At 49.0% G+C, this 17,435-nt stretch overlaps 1 protein-coding gene across 1 annotated transcript in view; it reads right to left on the reverse strand.

The window, feature by feature from the left end:
• The window catches only part of Lgr6 (leucine rich repeat containing G protein-coupled receptor 6), a 122,482-nt gene that overhangs the window by 252 nt on the left and 104,795 nt on the right, over positions 1-17,435 (reverse strand). The window contains exons 11-18 of the mRNA XM_028764724.1: positions 16,696-16,767; positions 15,539-15,604; positions 14,401-14,472; positions 13,879-13,950; positions 12,181-12,306; positions 10,110-10,270; positions 7,047-7,127; positions 1-4,603 (exon numbers count right to left, since the gene is read on the reverse strand). The exon at positions 1-4,603 is cut by the window's left edge and continues 252 nt beyond it. Coding sequence (XP_028620557.1) covers positions 3,195-4,603; positions 7,047-7,127; positions 10,110-10,270; positions 12,181-12,306; positions 13,879-13,950; positions 14,401-14,472; positions 15,539-15,604; positions 16,696-16,767 — 2,059 coding nt within the window. The 3' untranslated portion in view covers positions 1-3,194. The remainder of the gene's footprint in view (positions 4,604-7,046; positions 7,128-10,109; positions 10,271-12,180; positions 12,307-13,878; positions 13,951-14,400; positions 14,473-15,538; positions 15,605-16,695; positions 16,768-17,435) is intronic.

Raw genomic sequence — 17,435 nt, forward strand, 5'->3', positions numbered from 1 at the left:
CTTCTTTCTTCTCTTTAAGCCTTTATTTACTCGTCCTGGCAAAGTGATCCCAAAGGAGCAGGAGAGGAGGTAAAGAGGAAAAGCAGGGTCTAGTAAGAAGCCCTGACAACTCATACTCTTCTGATTTTAGCTCTACATTTGTTTTTGGTTTTTCATTTTCATGAGATGCTTAACAAGCCATGGCCCACCATGAGTTCTCCTCTGTAAGAGAAGATTGTGGTTGGTACTAGCTAATGGCACAGCACACAGAGCCCAAGGTAGTACACCCCAAGTCTTGACATTTCCACCGCCACCATCTCAGCCCCTGGAGTGGATTCTTTTCCATGGCCACTATTTGGGAAGATTTTGTTAATGATAACAACAAAGGACTTAAGTGCCCTGAACAGTTCAGTTTTTCATCCTGTGACCAGTCAAAGACCTGTGGTCTTTCTTGTCAGATCCAAATATGTAGAACAGAGACCTGGAAATTTGCTTAGAAGACACGTGGTCTTCAACTGATCACAGAGGAGATAATCAAAAGGAATAGCATTCTGGCTTGCTAGGAATTTGGCCCAAAATAAAACACAAAGAAACTTCACTACTCAATCTCATTTGGGGTAAATGTATATGAACTAGAATTTTGGGGTTTTGTTTGATTGCTTTTGTTTTTTGAGACAGAGTCTCATGTAGCCTAGGCTAGCCTCAAACTCATTATGTAGCTGAGGATGACCCTAACACTCGATCTTCCTGCCTCCATATTCTACATGCTGGGCTATGCACCACCACTCCTGGCTAGACATTTTAAATAAAAGTTTATGGAAGACACTCCAACTCTCTTTTCCCTTGCCTCTTCTTTAATTAGAAAGTTGAACTTTGGCCGATACCCAGATTTAGAAGCAGACAGTAAAGTGACAACTGTGCCATGCTAAAGCTTGCAGCCCAAAGGGGCTGGCTCACTTCCATACAGACCTCTTTAAGGATCAATGCCTATATTCTTAGACAACCAGCACATGGCCACTCCACTCTACTTCAGGGCTGGTTCCTTAACTGCAAAGGGAACCATGATCCCATAGTGGTGTAAGCAGAGAGAGCAGGGTAAAAATCTAGGTAACTTGCTAGAAGTCAAGGCTCCCCAAAAGAATGCCAATTTTGCCATTGTGATGGTTTGTATATACATGGACCAGGGAATGGCACTATTAAGAGGTGTGGCCTTGTTGACTAGGTGTGTCACTGTGGATGTGGACTTTAATACACTAGTTCTAACTGCCTAGAAGTGTGTATTCTGCTAGCAGCCTTCAGATGAAGATGTAGAACTCTCAGCTCCTCCTACATCATGCCTGCCGGGATTCTGCCATGTTCTCGCCTTGATGATAATGAACTGAACCTCTGAACCTGTAAGCCAGCCCCAATTAAATGTTTTTATAAGAGTTGCCTTGGTCATGGTGTCTGTTCACAGCAGTACAACCCTAACTAAGACAAAAACCCACCAATTCTCAGGGTAGGGGGACTTCCCACCAAGGGCTCTCACAGCCCTGGGGAAATAAGGAGATCAGATACCTAGAAACAATTGACAAATAAATTTGCCATCTTTTAGTGAATGCCCACTCTGAAACTGACCCCATGAGAAGACACTAAGAAATTATAAAATCACCCTTTTTCTGCTTCTGAGCCTTCTAAAGTCTAGGGGCTACTCAATGGATCACAGGTGGTTTCGAAATGTTCTGAGCTCCATGCATGGCTTCTGACTCATCTCTCCACCCCATTTGTTGTCCTATGGAAGAATTTTCACTGGGCGCTTGGGAGACATCAGAGAAGCTAAGCTATGGAAAGTTAACTATTAAACTTAGAGAAGGACCTTCTCAGCTTGTTTTAAAGGTGGAGGTTTTGGAAAGAGGACTTGGCTAGGGATCACAACAGGACTCAGGCAGAGAATGGTGCTCTACTGGGCTTCAGGATCCAAATTCAGTCCTTTCTGTGTAAATGGTGTTGTGGGGGCGGTCCCAGGAACAACCATCATCTATTGCTGAATCTTGGCTTCTCCTCACTTCTTACTTCTCCTCCCTGAGATTGAATTCCTGTGTTTGGAGTGGACCGGAGGCACTTCGTAGTCCCTCAACTGCACTTGGGGAAGCATAGGGTATGGAAAATCAAGAGGGGAGAGTCAGAAGGATCAAAGGCCTGTTGGGAGCACCCAGGAGTCCCAGATAGCCACAGCACTCCCTAAAATGCAATACCCACAATACAAGTATCCCTTCTCTTGGGTTTTCCGTCTCTCCCAGAAACAGGATTGGGATGAGAAGAGAGGTCCGGACCGTGGTGGGATGCATACATTGTAAAACCATATGAAGGTAACATAGAGTTCGGGGAAGCCCATAGAGCTACAGACTTCACAATGTGTATCTTGCCAGGACCCGAGAATCCTGTCTTGCAGAGGGCAGAAATTTCATTACTGCTTGGGGTTGGTGCTGGGCAGGAGCACACACAAGGTTCTCTTTCTCCCTGCCCCACCTTGGGGCTGAGGCAGGCTCCTCCAGTGTCTGCCCCAGTAGGATAAGAGGGATGGGGAGGGGAGCAGAATGCAAAATCTGTCCTGGATGAGAGATCACCAGCCACCTCGGCACTTCATCCCTGGTTAGCTTCATAGGGGCTTTGAAAGAGGGTGGCAACTTGTGATATCATAGGGTAGCACTCCATGGTGTGAAGATGAGTCCCCTGGAGAAAACCATGCTAAGTTCTGTGAGAGATTTGTAAGTGTTCCATGAAAAGCAAACAGAAACCTATCATCAAATAATTAAGTTTAACTGCTGTAGTAATTAAGCCAAAAGGTCCTAATTTTCAGGACCTTTTAGACACTAACATGACCCCATGACTCTAAGAATGGAACGTAATATGCAATGTCTTCCAAAGCATATTTTAACAGGAAGCACTTTGGCACAGCATAGGTCAAGATTAATGGGACACAGAACACATTTTATATCCTATCCACACGTCATAGGGGAGATGCTCCAATGTCTTTGGTAGTTGTCTTCCAGTGCCTTTCTCTGTGAGGCCTTCCTGCTCACTGTGCACTCACTGATCGTGGCTCTGTCAGCTCCCGATCCCTTTCACTGTCTTTTGCTTTCCCCCTTTCTCCTAAATAAATTTCCAAGGTCTCTGTCATACAAATTTGGACTGGACAGGGAAGGCCCAGGGTGAAAGTGAAGCTGAAGGCCAAGTCAAAGCAAGACCTGGAAGCACACATTGGTTATGGCCATGGAGAGAAAACAGTGGAGCCGGGGGCGTTGGCCATCCTGCCCTGGAGTTGTAGTTGTCTTCCTTTTATAAGCAGCCATCATGGGGCAGGGGGGGAGGACAAACAGGGAGGGATATTTACAAGTGAGAGGCAAAGAGAGAGCCAGAGGGCCAGAGGGCTCCACTCGGGAAGAGCCACGGCCTGCCAATGTGGCTCCCTCTGCCCTCAGCAGCAGTTCCCCATTCATGGCAGGTTGTGGGTTCCCAAACTTGGTTCCATCAGGCTCTACAAAATGGTTTCCCTCCAGCCTGGTGGCCCCTGGCTGGTGACGGGAGATGAGGGTCACTGAAGGGAAGCCATAGGTCTCTAACCCAGGAGGTTGCCCAGCCTCAGAAGCTTCCAGAATAAGATCCACATCAGAGAAAGCCACCAGCGCTTGGGTGGAGTCGCAGGAGCTCTTCTCGAGCTCACCGGCTGCAGCGTAGGCTAGGGGCCCTGGGGACTGAGGGCTTGGCCAGAGCCTCCGAAGGTCATCCCGGAAGTGAGGGTTGAAGAGCAGGTAGAGCAGTGGGTTGAGGCAGGCAGGCAGAGGCAGCACCACCAGAAGGACCGACTTGACAGCCTCGGGGGTGACAGGGAAGAGGCCCAACATGGAGGCAAAGCTGAGGAAGGCCACGGGGCAGTAGAGGAGGCCATCTGCAAAGATGAGCCAGGCCACGTGCCGCACCATGGCGCAGTCCCACACGGCCTCAAAGTCACCGCGAGGCAGGTCACAGTAGAGCTTGATGTAGGCGCCGGCCACCACCAGGAAGCAGAGCGAGTTCATCATCACCAGGGCTACGGCGAAGCCCAGGGCGGCCGGGCGGCCCTCGGGCGGGGCGTAGGGCAGGCAGAGAGGGGAGGCGCCGTATTCCCCCACCGAGGCCAGCGGCAGCGCGGCGGCCAGCCCGGCCAGCGCCAGGCATCCCAGTGCGCCTGCGCGGACGCTGCCCGGCGACGGCGCCTTCCCGTAGGCACGGACGCAGGTCACAGAGATGCTGCACTGCACAGCCGCCAGTGTGAGCAGCAGCACCGACGCCTCCGAGCCCAAGACGGCCAGGAAGCCCGTAGCCTGGCAGCCCAGCCCGCTCTCCCAGCGGGCACCATACTCAGCGAACTGGCCGAAGGTCAAGGCGTCCACCGAGGCCAGGAGACCGCAGGAAATGCCCGTCAGGGCATTGGCGCCTGCGATCGCACCCACCACAAGCTTGACCGGGGACAGCGGGCTGGACCCGCTGGCAAAGACTGTCAGCAGCACCAGCCCATTACAGAGTACCGAGAGCAGCACGATGGCCCACACAGCAAGGCGGATGCCCCAGCTCTCAAAGAGGTGCTCGCAGGGCTTGAAGGGGCCTATGAGAGAGAGAGGAGCAGATGTAAGCCCAGAGCCAGGACTGCCAGAACCCAGCTCACTGGCAAAGCTAGGCTCTATGATCAGACAACTCCTAATGCAAAAAGAGACCAAAAGGTCTCCGAAATTTCTGTCTCCGAAATGCAGACTTGAAAACTCAGAAAACTCCTGGAAATAGGGGGGAGAAATTATGAGGAAACTGCAAAGAAAATACACAGAAATAGATGCGGGATGTGAGGCAAACCCAGACCTGAGGAAATGCTAAGAAACTCAGTCTTCCTAAAGAAGCAAGATTAGGAGAGATAGAAGGAACAAACTGTCCTACAGGAGTGAAGAAATATTATGGCTGGGGCAAAGGCAGAATGAGCCTTTATGAGCCACTTTATGGTGGTGACTCTGCCCAAGCAATTACTGACATTTCCATGGTCAAGAAGTCCTGAGTGGACTTAAGCTGGTTCTCCCTTGCTTTGAGTACACTTCATTGTTTGTCATGCAATCAGTATTTAGAAGACAAAGAGCACAATCAAAATATAGAAAACTTTTACAGTATAGTAGTTCACATCTGTAATCCCAACACTCAGGGAGCTGAGGCAGGAGGAAGATGTGTTTGAGACCAACCTGAGACGATAGTGAGACCCTAACTAAAAACAAAGAAAAATGCTTTGAACTTCTCCAGTTTTCCAACTTGACCCCACAGTAGATTGGTAAGATCCTGTTGTTTTTCCATTTCTCTCCCCAATGCTTTTGTTAAGTCACCTTGTAACTTTTGGGCATATTATTTAATTTCCTTTGGCTCTAGACTTGTTTTTCAAGGTATTGCAAGGTAGCTTGGGAATTTAAGAGACTCCTGTGAGAGCTATTTTAAAAACTTTTTTTCTGATTATGAAATAATAGGTGGGAATTTGAAAATACAGCATGGCAAAAATTTAAACTGTCTATGGCCTCACCTCTCAAAAAGAACTCCTTATTTTGGCATATTTTCTTCCAGGTTTTAATATATATATTTAAAATAAGTTAGGGTTTTATTCTCCTTAAATTAAGCTTTGCATACTTCCTCATAGCCTCAAAAAACATATTTTTAATGGCTGTATAATAACTACCCCATCATATAATGGGCACCAATTTATTTGACCATTTGTATGAGCTATTTTAAAAGCAAGTTCAAGTTGGACCTTGTTTTCCAGAACTTTCTTTTTTATCTCATCCTTGTTGATTGCTGATTTTCAGACATGAAACTCCTGGGGTAGAGCCACTGAAGCACTGGTTTCCCAACAAAATATGCTCGCGGGTTCTTTCCTCATGCTCCACTAGAGGGCGTACTTTGCCACTAAGCGCTAAGAGCTGGTATGGAGCAAGGTCAAGGCTGAAAGCTTTCTGGGCAAAGGGCTTAAGCCAAAGAAATATGGAAATCTGGAAAACGAAGGTGGGATGAAATAAAAACAGCTAACTGTAATTTTGTGTTTATTCTGAACAGATCTTGGCCCATACAGCACTGTTCTGTCTTCTGGCATGGCCTGTTGGCATTTTATTGTTTTGTTTCGGCTTTTTTGAAACAGGTTCTCACTATGTAGCTCTGGCTGCCTGGAACTTGAGATGTAGACCAGGCTGGCCTCAAACTCAGAGATCCATGTGCCTCTGTGTCCTGAGTACTGGGATTAAAGGCACACACTACCATTCCTGGCTCTATTAATATTTTATACACAGGGAAGAGACTCTTTTCACTTAAAATCAAGCAAATAAAAACTCAGGTTGCAGGTTGTGTGGCATCAAGAAAAACGAGCCCCTCCTCTTCTCTTTCCAGCAACATGGCTCTCATGGCCTCAGGTTAGACTCCAGAGAAGGCTTCCCTGGCTCTTAGGAAGAACTTTAGGAATTATCCAGAGTGTTTCCACCCTAGAAGACATTAATAAAGAGGTTTCACTCTTCTCGGGATGGAGAAGGTGATCTTTCAGAGCTTCTCCTGACCCTGTGAGTCTGTGTGTGTGTGTGCTCACGTGTGTGTGTGTGCATGTGTGTGTGTGTGTCTGTATGTGTGTGTGTGTGTCTGTATTTGTATGTCTGTGTGTGTGTTGTGTGTTTGAGAGTATGCTCAAAAAGCAGCCCTGGCAGCCCCAGCAATGACATCAAGACATTCTTCCTCACTTCTTTCTTCCATGAGAACAAATTCCTAGATATATAACCTTCAATGTGGCTGACCTGTGGAGGCTGTTTGACCTTCCCCAATCCTGCTGCTTCCCCTGTGTGGACACCCATGGGAAAAACTCCAGCTCCTCTTGACAAGAATTGTACCCGACCCTTACCCCAGCAGGTTGAGCTTTGGGCAAAGAACATATCTGCAACATAGACTGTAGACAAGCTAAACTGGCTTCTCACCCAGGCAATCTGGTGTCCCCTCCCCAGCTCCCCAGCTCCCCAGCTCCCCAGCTCCCCAGCCACCCCTCTCACCTGGAACAGGGCTGCACTGGACACTGGGGTGTGGCTTTGAGTCCTCTGTCTCCATCTGGAGCTCATCCAGATCTAGGTCATCTAAGAAGGGAAAATAGAATATGTCTAGAGTCAGTTAAGACAAAAGTTAATGTCTTTTATTTAAGCTGATGTCCCTTTACCTAACTGTTCAACACTGCTCATTCAATAGGCCTGCCATTTCTACTCTTGGGCGCCAGTATTCGGACAGCTACATGGTCTCTACTTGTGGATAATGCATACTTCTAGTTCTCTGCAAGGGATATTTCACTCTCCACCATTCTGCATTTTCTTGTGTCTAGTCATCTTTAGCCCATGAGTACTGCACAGTGTGGCTCATGGCTGCTCTAATAAAGAGAGCTAGTGATTACATAGTTCCTCCTCGAGTTAGCCTACCATTGCAGTTCCATGTCCTGTTATGAACACTGCACATGAAGAAGAATATTGGAAGCTGGGAGCCAAGGCCAAAAAAAAAAAAAGGAAGAGGAGGGGGTGGAGAAGGAAGAGGGCGGTATGGAGAGTGCAGGGGTGGGGGTGGGGGTGGAGGGGTGGGAGGGAGGACAAGGAGAAATGATGATGCTGGGCATGGTGGGACATGCCTGTGATTCCAGAATTTGTTAGGTAAAGGCAGGAAGATCAGGAGTTCAAGGTCATCCTCACTACAAAGCAAGTATGAAGTAAGTCTGGGCTACATGAAACCTTTCTCAGTAGCAAACATGAAGACTTGAGTTCAGAGCCTCAGCAAACACATAACAGCCAGGCACAGTGGCGTGCATCTGCATCTCTAGCACAGATGGGACACACAGATGGGGAAGACAACATTGAGATGGGGAGGCTGGGGTTGAGGGGCATAGGAGGATCCCTGTATCTCCCTGGACAATCAGTGTAGCCAATCCTTGATCTCTGGCCTCAGTGGAAGGCCTAGTCTTAGGAAGAAAGGTGGAAAGCAATGGAGGAAGACAGGCAGCATCAGTCCCTGGCCCTCATAGCCACAAAGATCTACACACACACCCCAGTGGTTTCTGTTCTGAGACTGATGTCTGAGGGTCAAAGTGCATCAGCTCCCTCTGTCATAGGAGAATAAGCAGATGACTTTGGCTCACAAAGTCAGGTTCCTGTGTAGCTCTTTTCTCCCCATTTACACAGGTAAGTATCTGTTAGGAGTTTCCCAGAAGCCTGGAAGGTTATGGAGCTGCCCTTAATCCGAACAGCTTCAGGGCAGGTGGAAGGCCAGAGTGTACCCACAGAGTCCTGGCATTTCCTTTCTTTTCTACCTCTCATTCCCCACCTGCCCATCTGCTCCAGAAAGGATTTCAGTGACTCTTTGAAATCAAAATGCATGAATGAAATACAGGAGGTGAGACCTACAGACTGTCTGAGGCTGGGAAAGTCACGGCCAAGGTGTTAAGTAACCACTCTTCAAATGAAGAGGAAATCGAATCTGGCTGGAACAGCAGCTCCTGGCTTTCTTTCTGCTCCTTTGCTTTCACAGGAAGTGGGGGGCCCTGCCCCAGCTCCTGTTACAGGCTGCAGGCAGCCCACTAACTCAACAGGCTCGTGGTTCTCCAAGACCTAAGCCCAGCGGAAAGTTTCACCTTGTGGAAGGAAAATTTCCATTTCTCTTTCCAGCCCCCTTTCACTCCCCCAAGGAGTGTGCAGCAGACATCCGGGACTGTCCCTAGGGGATAGCTGTCTGCTGGCCCTGATAGTTGCTGGGCTCCTCCCCCTCCTTTTCCTCCTCTTCCTCCTCCTCCTTAGGGTCTGTACCCACTTTGGGAGATGCTTCTGTCCTGTTTCCATTACCACTCCTGTTTCATCCCTAGGAGGGATGTTCTCAGAGATCCCCAGACACTACAAGATTTGACTTCCATAATCTGTGTTCTAGATTATACAATGACACTGTCCCCACTGACTAACACACTTGGCCTCGAATGGAACCCTCCCGTCCTTCCTCACAGCCATTGAGAAATGTATTATCTGTTTTTACTGAAAGATAAGGAAGTTAAGCTCAGGTTAAAATATGTTGAAGGCAAACCAAATGGTACATGGTGTTATTGGGCCCGGACTGAGTTCTCTCTACACTATAACACCAGCATGAGATGCTGTACACAAGCATCTCATGTACACGATGTTGTGTAGCCCAGACTAGCCTTAAGCTGGTTATGTAGACGAGGATAACGTGGGACACCTGAGCCTCTTGCCTTCCCCTGGGACTGCTAGAATCCTGGTGTGTGTGTGTGTGGCAGCACCAAACCCAGCTTTAGACCTATTTTTTCCTGTTCACCTTCTATGAGACACTAGGAGATGCTAAAGATGGAAAATGAAATCTCCACTGAAAGGACTCCTTTCTCTATCCTAACTGTACTTGCAGTTGGGAACATAGGGCCTGAAGAGAGAATAGCACCCTTCTTTCCCTTCTCCCAAGACATACTTTATAGACAACCCCTTATAACCCCCCAGCTACCTACTTCCAACTTTCTCTTTACCCCAATTCTTCCAGAAATAGATATATCTGGCTCAAGACAATCTGTTCACTCAGCAGGGCCACGTACTCAGTGGCCACTTAAATTTCACATGTGAACTCATAGGAAGAACCAGAGGCAAAGGATGTCCGCCCTGGTAGCAATGCTACCTTGCAATGTTCTGTTTAGTTCTAGGACACAGGGTAAGCCCCCTCCCCGCTCCAGAAACAGGTTTAGTTCAATTAATTTAATGCTATCATCATTGTTTGCTGTGCTAATTGTCTTCTGAGAACAACCAAAGGGTGAAGGGCTGCAAAGGGTGGCCACTAAGACAAATTGGGTGACCCATGGGGCAGGGAGAGGCTGAGAGGGCTGCATGAGGGGGCTGCAAAGGCTGGGAAGGTATTGACATACCTGCTCCCATCCTTACGATCATTCTTTTTCAACAATGAAACAGAGTGTGCAAACAGTGGGCCAGTTCCTTCCAGATCACAAGGATCCTACTAATACTTCTCTAAACCTCTCTTCAAGATTTTTCTCTTCAGCCCCCAACACCTGCAGCCCAGGGTCCCCAGGCACTCACAGTGGTTCTCAGCTTGTCCAGCAAGGATACCCAGAGGCCTCTTTGGTGCCTCCTCTTCCTCTGGATGAAAGTCTTCGGCCTGCCACTGCCCAGAGGTCTTGAAGAAGTTGGCACAGATGCCATAGGCACAGCACTGGTAAGCATAGGGCACCTCCAGGATCCTAGGATCGGGGAGAGGCTACCTTAGTGTGTTTGAGATCTAAGACCTTAGTGTGGATACCCTCAGCACATGGTCTTCAACCCCAGAGCACCCTGTTCCCTCTAGAGCAGCAGTTCTCAACCGTCCTAATGCTGAGACCCTTTAACACAGTTTCTTATGTTGTGGTGACCTGCAACCATAAAATTATTTCTTTTGACATTTGTAGTTTATATTATGAATCATAATATAAATATCTGTGTTTCTGATGGTTTTAGGTGACCCCTGTAAAGGAGTTAGTCTACCCCTTTAGGGTTTGAGACCACGGGTTGAGAGAACCACAACTCTAGACGTTTCTTTAGAGGAATCTTGAAGCCTGATTCCCAACCTCAAAGGACTCTGGAGAGATTGTAGTCTTCTTTTCATTCAGCTTGACTGAGAGGGAGAAAGAAGCCTTCTGCCTATTGAGTTAGAAGTCCCCACAGGAGGCTCTGAGGTGGGAGCAATTTCTCCAAGGTCACACAGAACCCAGGGCGTTTTGCTCCTCAGCAGTAACTCTTGTCTAATATTTAAGGAGTCAGAGGCTGGGGTGTGACTCATCGAGGGAACACTTGTCTGGCAGGCACACGCCCCTTGGGTTGGATCCCAAGTGCTGGAGAAAGGGGGCATAGAGTCTTTTTATTTTTCTTTCTCTCCTTCCCTACTCTGTCTTTCCTTCCCTCTCTTTCTCTCCTTTTCCTCCCTGTCCCTCCTTTTCTTTTTTCTTTCAAGACAGGGTCTCCTGTGACCCAGGCTGGCCTCAGACTCCACCTGAAGCCAAGGATAACCTTGAACCACCCATCTTCCTTATTTCACCTCCCAGGTACGTAGGACCATGCACAACACCTGTCTTTCTTTCTTTCTTTATACTTGAGTGTGTATGAACACACTTCTCTTCACACTAGCAGACACCAGAAGAGGGTGTCAAGCACCCTCCTTCTCCATTACTCTCTAACTATTTCATTGAGACAAGGTTTCCTCCTGAACTTGGCCTGTTTTCTTGGCTAATCTAGAAGCCAGCAAACTCAGGTCATCTTCCCGTCTCTGTACTCCTTAGAGGTGGGATTATAGGCATGTATGGGATACCAGCTTATTATATAGGTGCTGTGATACCAACTCCTATTATCAGAACTGTGCAGCAAGGGCTCTGAACTACTGAGCCATCTCTCCAGCCCCTTTCCTTCCTTCCTCTCTTCCTTCTTCCTTCCTTCCTTCCTTTCTTTCTTTCTTTCTTTCTTTCTTTCTTTCTTTCTTTCTTTCTTTCTTTCTTTCCCTCTTCCTTTCTTTCTCTTTTTTAAGCAACAATTTCCCCAGTGACTCTTCACCCTTGTCTTCTGTGAAACCAACACGCTGTCCCCTGCCCAGCTCCTGGCATAACAGAACTGGATGTTGTGCCCTCTGAGGGCGAGGACAGATGCCTTGGGCATCTCATTAGCTTACAGCAGACAAAGCTTGGGCCACACAGGCTGCTCTTCTGCCGCCACTACATGGAGGAAGCCTGGATGTCATTAGCACCAGGGACTGGCTGTCCAGCTCGCTTTCCACTCATCGGTGCCCTGGGCTCTGCCCTGATTCTGTGCCACAGATGATGCCTAAGTGGGGATGGGCTCACCAGGCTGTGGAGAAGCAGGCAAGGAATAAGGAGAGCTGGAGAAGCTCTGCTCGGCTCACTCCCTTCCTCTCAGGTCCCAGTGTCCTTAGATTGGTGGTTGGGATGGGGAGGAAGAGGTAGGAGGAAAGAGAGCCATGCCCCTGGTTAGCTGACAGGAAGTCAGTGGAGCCAAACTTCAAGCTACCAGGCCACTCTCAGGGTGAGACCCTGTGGCTTTTCAGTCTCCCTGTTCTCAAGCTGTCTGGGACACACCTCCTCCGGCAGAGGGCAAGCCAAGCTCTCACCTCAGTTTTGGGAAGCTGTCCTTGGAGAAGGCCTGAGACAGGGCCAAGTTCCCTTTGAGCTTCAGGTGCATCAGGCCTCCCAGCCCAGCCAGGGGCAGTGTGGTCAGCTGGTTGTCAGTCAGGTCCCTAGGACAGTGCATGATCAGGGTTACTGGCAATCAGTGGGACTGTTGAGGGGGCGGGGTTTTGTTGAGGGTGTGGCCAGTGTGCCTGGGATGAAGTGAGAGGAAAGGAGCAAAGAACAGAAGATAAACACAGGGGACAGTGCGTGCTCTGAGGCTTAGGGGTTTCTAGAGACCCCCTCTGTTAACTCAATCACTCATTCATTCAAAAAACTTTGGGTGATAGCTATGGGGCTCTTGTAAATTAATGTCAAATTGTCCCAATCTATAGGTAACAGAGCTCCACAACTGTAGCTTCTGTGCCTGGGACCCATCTAGGAATCCTTGCTCACCACCTTGGGAGACCTCTCTGCTAGTTGCCTATATCACATGTATTCCCTTTGCTTCTATCTGATGACTGGATAAGGTAGGACAAAGTTGGTCATCCAGCCCCAATCAGGCATTGGATCACCCATTCTGCCTTGCAGACACACTGCCTGGTAGCCAGCGGTGAGGACATACACAACCTCTGCTGGAGACTTTATTAGACTAAGCCAGGAGTCCAATGCAAACACTAGGACCACAGACTGTGTGTCGTGGAAACAGCCCTGGACTGGCAGGCAGGAAACCTGGCACTGTCACCAATTCCCTGTGTAACCAAAGAGAGTCACAAATCTGCCCAAGTTCCAATGGCCTCATCTTTCAAAGGATAAAAATATCTGTCCAACCTAGCTGGCAGGAGTATGGCAAAGAGAGAGGAGATGGAGGTGAGAATTTTACAAGACCAAGGCCTGGAGCCCAGAGAGCCACAGACTAGTGAGGGGGACTGCATACCACACAGGAGTCATGACAGGTCCTTAAGCAGGCTTCTCCTCCTAGACCTTGGAGAAGTCATCAGTGTAGTAAGGGTCTGTGACTGGATAATGACCAAGGCCATGGGCCTTGAGGAGTCTTTGTGGTAGTTAGAAAGGTCTCTATGTAGGAATGAATGCCTTTGGGACACACAACATGGCAGGCAGGGAGGGTGCCAGTGCCTCCTTAAGCAGGAACCCTTGTATAGCTAATAACCTGTCCCACACAGTGTGTGGCAACCAGTTCAGAAGCTCTTTTCAGCCTGACACAAAGAGCATGCACCAGCCCTGAATACTCTCTGCTTGCATCCTAGGAGATTTAAAGGATTCGTGGTTCCTTCCTGCCTTGTGGCTCTCTGAGACCCTGGGTTCCCTATCAACCGTCATCCTCTTGAACTGAGAAGTTCAGACACATATGTCCTCTTCGTTGGTGAATGCAGAGGCTGTAGAGGCCAGGGGAGAAGTGAGGGGAGGGAGCACGATGAGGACCAAGGCTGCCAAAACCTTGCAGAACATTAGCAGATGATATTCCAGGGTTTGCAGGAAGCAGGCTCTCTGTTTACCAGTCCTCACAGTGTGTCAAACACACACTTAGGATGATTGATTAGGCCTCTCAGACCTCCCTGTGATGTGTGGTGAAACATTTGTACAAGTCCCTGCTCAGTGGTGGCCCTCCTGCATCACCAAACAGCCCTCAGTCCTGCTTGGCCCTCAGCATCCTGGAAGACAGTTCAAGGGGTACTCACAGCTTAACCAAGGATCGAAGCGTTGAGAAAGCCTCGGGGTGGATGGCACGGATGGCATTCCAACTCAAGTCTCTGTGAGCAGAAAGCAGGAGGTAGGAGAGGACAGGAACACGTGGGAAAGGCATTGTTCCTATCCTGGGCCTATCCTGGGCTTGCTCTCACATACTTTCCATCTGACCTTCCCAAGCAGCAGTGGCTTGAAGCCTTCGGGTTCTTACTGCTGCCTAATTCCAAACCTGCTTGTAGTCTTGGGAATGAAGCCATCATGTCTTGATTCTAGAACCTCAGAACATCCTGGGTAATACTGGAGAAGGGTCTGCATGACTGTCTGAATGAGGAAGTGCTCTGTGTGTGTGTGTGTGTGTGTGTGTGTGTGTGTGTGTGTGTGTGTGTAAGGGCTATGGAAAAGAAATAAACATACATGCAATGAGTGCTTAAACTGGACACATATGCTATGGAAATGAAGTTGGAGGGGACACGGGAGTCCTCCAGATCCCACCCCTGGGTGCTGCAGGTACTCACAGAGCTTGCAAGGAGCTCAGCTGGCTGAAGGTATCCGCACCAATTTCCCAGATCCGGTTATGCCGGAGGCCACTAGAGCAGCAAGAGAGACTAGATGAGCCTGCAGGCCCAGACTCTGGCTCTGATCCACGCCCCTCAAGCACTGGAAGGAAGAAAGGAGAGCCCCCCACTTCTCCTGGCACAGGAAAAAAGGCCCGGCCCGCGGAAGTCACCAGAATTAAAGGGAACACAAGGGGATCCGGTTGCCTTGGGTAAGTGGGTCAGGAGACAAAGCCACAAAACCATCCCTGTGGCCCAAAAGGGAGTCAGCTTCCAGGGTTCCCACCGGGCCTGGCTCCCAGCTCGGCTGAACTGCCCCCTACTTTCCTGACAGCCATGGGTCCTGCAGACCCTAGCCTAGCAGCAGACACTATCCAGTCCCTGGGTAATCAAGTGACTGCATTGAATTGAGAAGCAGAGTTTAGTAGACTTATTATCTGACTAGGAGATAGCTCCTGGACTCCAACAATGTCAAAGACATCGTCACTCAGACAAACCAGACAAACTCAGATATATCTTCCCTGTAATGGCCCCATAAAGCATTGCCCTGCCTAGAATCAGGGACAGGTACAGGGAACTCAGACGACATAGTCATTTAAGAAAATTGGAGATAGGCAAATGGGGCTCAAAGAAATTTTAAAGTGAGCTCTTCCTTGTGATGCTGAAGGCTCATATGAAACCATGCTTATTTTTGTATTCGTAAGCACACATGTACGAGTGAATGCGGATGGGTCATGGAACATGGAAACACATACTCCCAAACCTAGGCTGTTTCCAGTTCCTCCAAAGACTTCTTGTGTCTCACATAGAGCGACACAGTGGCCCTGGCCCTCCGCTGGCTTAATCGAAATGTGCTTTATTGTTGCTATTGCCTCAGCAGGGGCTATCCTGAAACTCCTTTGGGCACCTGTTCCTAGTAAAATCATCTATTGTGAGTCCTAGGGGATGTGCCCAGGCCTTGCTGAGCCCCCAACCCTACATTTGGGTTCAACAGACTGAGAAGAAAGAAGGGCTAGAACATGCTTAAGCCCTGACTCCCTCTCTCAGACCTGCCCAGTCTCCCTTGCATGACTTTGGCCCTAGCCGACCTCAGACTTACATTTCCTCCAACTTCTGACATCTGTGCAGGCTGGGAAGCTCCTCAATCTGATTATGAGACAGCTCCCTGGGGAAGAGACAGAGCCCAGCTCAGGAGGAAGCAGTATCTATATGAGGGTAGCAGGCAGGAGATGGAGGCAGGGAAAGCACTGTGGTCAGGGCTGTGCTGCTCTGTAGGAACACAGGATGGCCATCTCATGGTACCGTACCAGTCTCCTCCATTAGATTTCTCTCCCTCCTCCCGCTAAGCCCCACAGAGAACTAAGCCTACAGAGAACCAAGCTGGCTTTTGGTTTTTCATCAGGGCTGCCTTATGAACATGTCATCCTGCAGGACCCTGAGGAAAACAGCTCAAAGTGAGGAATATGGAGATGAGGAGAAAGGCCAACACTGGGGCATAGGGTGCTGAAGCAGTCAGTAAGAAATATGGGCATTGCTGAGCAAGATGCTCAGTGTCACTTATGGAAATAGTATTCCCATGGAAATGGTGCAGATAATCACCATTTACCGAGCTAGCAGAGAAAAGAAATGCTGGGAACCCTCATCTGGCCCAACCCTTCCCTTAGGCAAGGAACTTAAGGCCTGGGTCCTCAGCATAGGACCTGCCCAAAGTCACACTGATAGTTAGTAGACATTTGGTCTGGAGCCCACATCTCCAGATGTCAATGTACCCATCTTGAGCTGCTTATAAGCTCCCTAGGCAGCAGCCTTAGACTGAAGTTAGAATCCAGGTAGGAAGAAAAACTGAGCCAACTTAAGTAGCTTCAGAATACCAGAAGCAATTAAGTCCCTTGTCTAATGATGCCAAGCCCCTATTATGTGGCATGTGCATTAAACACAGACAGTTTTCAGGTCTCACAAATTGACTCTCATTTTAAACAGAAAGTTTAAATTCTGAGACATTAAGGAATAAATCCAAATGAACATAGCTAGTGAGAAGCAGACTTGGTCTCAGACCACTGAGATCCAACTCCAGAGACCAAAGTCCTTCCTCTTGAACAAGAGAGGACAGTCTCCCCAGATTCTCAGCAGGAGTCTGTGTTGACCACTCTCCCAAAAGAGATGGGACCAAGTTCCACAGACGCAGCCGAGGCTTTCACTGTGACACAGGGACAGGGATACAATGCTAGGACTGTAGAACCGTCATGAGCCACTCACAGGATTCGGAGCCTAGGCAGCTGCTGGCACATTCCTGGTGGGAGCAGTCTGATGCCTGCGCGGGTCAAGGTCCTGCACGGGGAACAGAGACAAAGCTGGCACCAGGCCCAGAGCCCTGCCATTCCCAGCCACCCATCTCTAACACTGGACCTGATGTTGTCATGGGAGGCCAGAGCTGACAAGAGAGAGCAGTGGGAAACACAGGGAAGGGGCGGGGCTACGGGAACAGGAAGTAGCAGGCTCCTGCCTCTGAGCGCTGAGTTTCCCTGACCTAGGCGAGCTAAGATGGGAAGTAGAGAGAAAGAGAGCCTCGATCTATGGGCTCTGCTTGTTCGATGGTTCCTACAGATCCAAATCTACCCATATACCTTCACCGCACCCACACCCCACCTCTCATAATGGTCCCGCAATACTGGGCCTTAGGGAGTAAGTAAGTCTTCCCTGCTCTTGGGGCCTTCAAGGGGAGGGACAGCCATGGCGAGGGGGAGCTAGGAAACGGCTCCAGTAGGATCATGGGAACACACTTTGATCCCTGTGCCTAGGGGAAGGAGACAGTGTTAGGGTGCAGACGGTCGTGAGGGCAGACTGGAGAATGAGCTCGGATTAGGCACAGGGTAGCCCTAGAAAAAACTCCCAAGGCCAAGGTCATCCTCGGAAAACTATTATTACTTTCATGGAAAATTTTCCACTTGCCACTGAGCTAGGAAGAAGACAATAAGAGGCACAGAGGAAGGTGCCAG

This window comes from Grammomys surdaster, unplaced genomic scaffold (genome assembly GCF_004785775.1).
Source record: "Grammomys surdaster isolate TR1022 unplaced genomic scaffold, NIH_TR_1.0 145, whole genome shotgun sequence".
Classification (NCBI taxonomy): domain Eukaryota; kingdom Metazoa; phylum Chordata; class Mammalia; order Rodentia; family Muridae; genus Grammomys; species Grammomys surdaster.